This window comes from Sardina pilchardus, chromosome 22, assembly GCF_963854185.1.
Source record: "Sardina pilchardus chromosome 22, fSarPil1.1, whole genome shotgun sequence".
Lineage (NCBI taxonomy): Eukaryota > Metazoa > Chordata > Actinopteri > Clupeiformes > Clupeidae > Sardina > Sardina pilchardus.
In genome coordinates this window covers 25,148,400-25,153,399 of record NC_085015.1, presented here as the reverse complement: position 1 = coordinate 25,153,399, position 5,000 = coordinate 25,148,400, and the positions used below count along the sequence as shown (strand labels likewise).

The following is a 5,000-nucleotide window of genomic DNA, read 5'->3' as shown; positions in this document are numbered from 1 at the left end:
ATGAACTGCTGTGCCAGCACTCAGGTGTGTGTGTGTGTGTGTGTGTGTGTGTGTGTGTGTTTGTGTGTTTGTCAGGTAAGAGTGGGAGTTATTCAGTTTGGCTCGACGGCACGGTTAGAGATCCCTCTGGATGCATACACCACCAAAGAAGAGGTCAAGAAACACTTGAAGAAAATCACATACAGGTAATCAACTTCAGTTTGTTTGTTTTTGTGTGTGTGTGTGTGTGTGTGTGTGTGTGCGCGCGTGTCTGCGTGTCTGCGTTTCTGTGTGTGTGTGTATAATTTACACCCAAGGCCAGGACATACCAGTACTGCTCTGAACAGCTGTGAAATCAACATTTCATCGCTGCTCTTAAAAACATCAGCAGTTGTCACTCCTATAGACCAACTGTTCCACTGATGCCCAAATCGTTGTGGTGTGTGTGCGTGTGTGTGCGTGCGTGCGTGCGTGTGTGTGTGTGTGCGTGTGTGTGTGTGTGTGTGTGTGTGTGTGTGTGTGTGTGTGTGTGTGTATGTGTGTGTGTGTGTGTGTGTCTTCCAACTGCTGCTCCTATAGTTCTCATGCATTCCCACTCAAATCTCAGAGAAGTTCAGTGAATGTAAACGAAAGCGCTGGGTCCAGTAGGCCGGAAGAGAGGGTTTGTGGGATTATGGAGGACTGAAGCAGTTGAGCGAGTTAAGGGACATGAACCAGAGAGCACAGAGAATCTGCCCAGTTTTAGCTCAGAACAGAATGAGATGGCCACTGAGGCCTGACTTAGCCATATTCATTACAGCATTAGAGTCTAATCCTGAACAAGTATAGCAGTGCAGCGATCTGAAATGATATGATATGAGAGAAGGAGGGATACAGAGAGAGAGAGATAGAGGGAGAGAGAGAGAGAGCATAAGAAAACTGAAATGAAATGAAATGAGAGGGAGAGGGAGGGAAGGGGGAGAGGGAGGGAGGGATAGAGTCATGCTCTGTGTGAGGTTATCTGAGGATTGCCTAGACTGCATCAAATTAATATGAGATTAGTGGAGAGGTAGTCAGCACGCACGCACACACACACACACACACACACACACACACACACACACACACACATACACACACAGGCACACGCCCACATACGCAAACTCTCTCTCACACACACACACACACAGCTTTTAAATAGCCTGCTGCTGAAACAGAAGCTGTTGTTGGCCTTTGTTGTTGCTCTCCCACTGGGATTTCAAAGAGCCTGGATTCCCAGACAGCAGACGACCTTTTACACTCACCCTCGTGACATCACACACACACACACACACACACACACACACACACACACACACACACACACACAGATAGAGAGACAGAGACAGACACACACACATCTAGTTTACAAATCAGACTACCATGTTCTCTATGCATGAGATAACCATAACGCTATTCATGTCTTCTCCCTCACGTCCCTGTCATAGTCTCTGTCTCTGTTTCTCTCTTCCTCTTATCGAAGTATTTTGTTTTTTGTGATGTGATCTCTCTGCCTTCCTCCCATCTCCATGTATTTGATAACTGTACAGTACATACTGGTTAAATGATGTTTAGTTCCAGTTTAAGATTGTTTACGTTCAGGATTGTTTACATTTAGGACTGTTTACATGTTGGATTATGTTGTGTCTTTTCATCTCGTATGAAAGAATGTTTTTCTCTCTCCGTCCATCTTGTCTCTGTAGGGGAGGCAGCACTCAGACAGGCCTGGCCCTGAAGTACGTCCTGAGGAAGGGCTTCCCGGCGTCCAGTGAAAACGGCACGGTCCCCCGCATCCTCATCCTCCTGTCGGACGGGCGCTCCCAGGGGGCCGTGCAGCTCGCCGCCACCGAGCTCAAGCAGACCGGCGTCACCCTGTTCGCCGTGGGCCTGCGTTACCCACGGTAACACACTCGTCTTTTCTCTTAAAGTGTCTCATGGAACATTTCATGTTTATGTATCAAGCTACTGTCTGCTGTACACTGTTGTGTATTTTAATGTGTTATGCACCATGGCATGGCCGTCAAGTTTAGTGCATACTGTACCTGTGACAGGAGTTGTTTGCTGTATTCTGTTGTTGGTCAAAGCTCTGTACAGTATATTGGTCACCACACCACTGCACTTGCTGGCCATGGATGTGTGTGTGTGTGTGTGTGTGTACTGTAAGTAGGTATAGGTGTCGTAAGTAGCCTTGAACTGAGTGCGGCCTGTCAGTGGAGTATGTCATCAACAACCGAGGTGCTTTGCATAGTAGAGTGTGTTTTGCATAGTGTGTGTGTGTGTACAGTATGTGTGTGTGTGTGTGTGTGTGTGTGTGTGTGTGTGTGTGAGTGTGTTGTGCGTGTGTGTGCCGTGTTTCGCAAATAGTCCAACTCTCTGATTTGAGCTTGTCTGATTGTAGGCTGTCCTCCACACCAGTGACAGATACATGGAGCCGTTAAAGTGTGTGAGTGTGTGTGTGTTGGGGAGGTTGTGGCGCAGGTGTGCCTTTAGGCCAGGGTCTTAATCAGTAGGCCTGTCTGCCTGCAGCAGAGGGGGGGTTTGCGGAGGGGGGAGTGGACACAGGCGGACAGGTGCGACGGACGGGGAAGAGGCTGCCGTGCCGCTGACAGGGGTAGCCCCGCGGAGACAGATGGACGACTGTATGGAAAGCTGGCAGAGAGGCTGCGGATGTCACCTCTAGGGGGTCGGAGACGTGCTGACCGCAAGGGGCTGGGTGCTAGTGGCAGGTGGATGGTGAATTTTAGGGGGATGTAAGGGATTATTCGCTCTGCGTTTCCTGATGGTGCAGGCCATCTGCGTGTCTCTCTGTGTTTGTGTGTGTGTGTGTGTCTCTGTCAGTGTTTGGAATCCCTGGTCATTCCTACACATCTGTTAGCATCCATCCGAGTGAAGTCTGTCTGAGTTTGGGTGTGCATACGTTCTATCGGAAAGAATTGCTGTGTCCGTGTGTGTGTGCGCGCGTGTATATAATATGTCTGTGTGTCCGCAACATCTGTCTGCAAGCATCTGTTTGGATGTCACCACGGTTGTTCTGTTTATGTAGGTCAAGCACGTGTGACCCCCCCCACTCCCCCCACGGGAACGTATATCAGTGCGAGCGTGTCTGTGAATGAATGAGTGATTTAAGGCTGCTGAGTTGTATATGCTCTTGGCGAGCGCCGTGGCTGGACGGTGTCCACCACTCCGGTCACGGCCGGATCGGCCCGGATCAACCTCCACCGCCGCAATTGCATCATGGGAACCGCAGCACAGCCGCTCCTAAGCTAAGCTCCTCGGAGTCCTTCCTCGCTTCCTCGTAATTCTTCGGCGGAGACGTAAAAAACCGGGGCATTTTATGGTAACGGTAATGATGTGCTGGCTGGTACTGCGGAAGAGTGATGGCTACATTAGTGTCCTCCCCACCTCCTCACCATCTGCTCCCCCCTCTGGAAGTCCTCTCCACTGGAGGAGTGCGCTGAGCTTGCACACTGCCGTGCTGTTCAACGGATTGCCCCTTGTGTTCTCTCTCTTCCTCTGTCTCTCTCTCTCTCTCTCTTCTTCTCTCTCTTTCTCTCTCTTTTCATTGGAAGAGTACACTCTCACACTGCTGTCCTGTTAAACTGATTGCCCCTTCTGAAAGAGAGTGCTTCTCTGTCTCTATCTCTCTGACTCTCTATCTCTCTGTCTCATTCTTTCTCTCTCTCTCTCTCTCTCTCTTTTTCACTGTAAGAGTGCACTCTTACACTGTCGTCCTGCTAAACTGATTGCCCTTTGAGGTTCACCCCCCCGCCTCACTCTCTCTCTCTTTCTCTTTTCACTGTAAGGGTGCACTCTCACACTGGCGTTCTCCTAAACGGATTGCCCCTTGTGCCTCTCTCTCTCTCTCTAGTTCTCTCTTTCTCTCTCTCCTGCTCTCTGTCTCCTCTCTCTTTCTCTTCTCTGCAGAAGAGCACTCTCACACTAATGGTTTACCCCTTATCTCTTCGCTCTCTCTCTCTGTTTCGCTTTCTGCCTCTCTCTGTCAGCCCAGTTAATGGTCATTTCATTTTGTACCGAAGTACTGAAGTCCCTGTCTTGACTGACTTGAGTGGGCTGAGTTCTGTGTTGTTGCTGACCGTGGCCTGCCTTGTGATTGAGTGTGTGCTGGCATTCAGCCAACCCGAGCCCTGCGGATGGTGATTTCTGACACTGACTCAGGAGTTTTGTTGAGGGAAGTCCCGATGAGAGTGTTGACAGTGTAACTTCCTGCTCTGAAATGAGCGGAGTGACATGCGGTTCTGCCTCGGTGCAGTTTCAGCATTCATGGAATTTCTTTCACGCTTCCTCCCTTCTTCTCTTGTTCTTTTTCTTTTACTCCCTCTTTTCCTCTTGTTCTCAACCTCTCCCTCCCTCCCTCCCTCTCATGTTTCTCTCTATCTCTCCCTTCGCCTTTCAACCTTTTACTCTTATCTCTCTTGCCTTTAACCTCTCTCTCTCTCTCTCCCCCCTCTCTCTCTCTCTCTCCCTCTCTCTCTGGTTCTCTCGGTTTCTCCCTCTCCTCTCTCTCTCAGCTGGGATGAACTGCACGAGTTGGCCAGCACGCCCACAGAGAGCCATGTGTTCTTCGCCGAGCATTTCCATGACGCGGTCAACGGCCTCTACACCTCTCTGACCATGTCTGACGTCTGCACGGCCATCCCGTCAGGTACCTCACGACCACCTGCTCACCGCCACAGTAACCACCCAAAGAGCACACAAGTACACACTGATGGAAAATCCTACAACTTAAACTTGAATGTAACTTTGTTATATTGGCATTGGTATATAATGTCAGAGCTGATGGTATTGATACAGTATGTATTTAGGGCATTTTGGTGGTGTAAATTGCCTCAGGTAAAAGTGCTAAATACATAGCCTTTTTCTTAGTATATACTATCCTATAATCTTATATTATATCATCGCACAGATGAATACCAAGATCTCAGGTAAAGGAGATAAAGAAGTTTATCCCAAATAACATAGGATTAGACATTGTCTCGGAAGCA

At 49.1% G+C, this 5,000-nt stretch overlaps 1 protein-coding gene across 1 annotated transcript in view; it reads left to right on the top strand.

Moving 5' to 3' along the window:
* Positions 1-5,000, top strand: part of vwa2 (von Willebrand factor A domain containing 2) — an 18,335-nt gene that overhangs the window by 1,766 nt on the left and 11,569 nt on the right. The window contains exons 4-6 of the mRNA XM_062525740.1: positions 76-185; positions 1,701-1,898; positions 4,527-4,660. Of these exons, the coding sequence (XP_062381724.1) occupies positions 76-185; positions 1,701-1,898; positions 4,527-4,660 (442 nt within the window). The remainder of the gene's footprint in view (positions 1-75; positions 186-1,700; positions 1,899-4,526; positions 4,661-5,000) is intronic.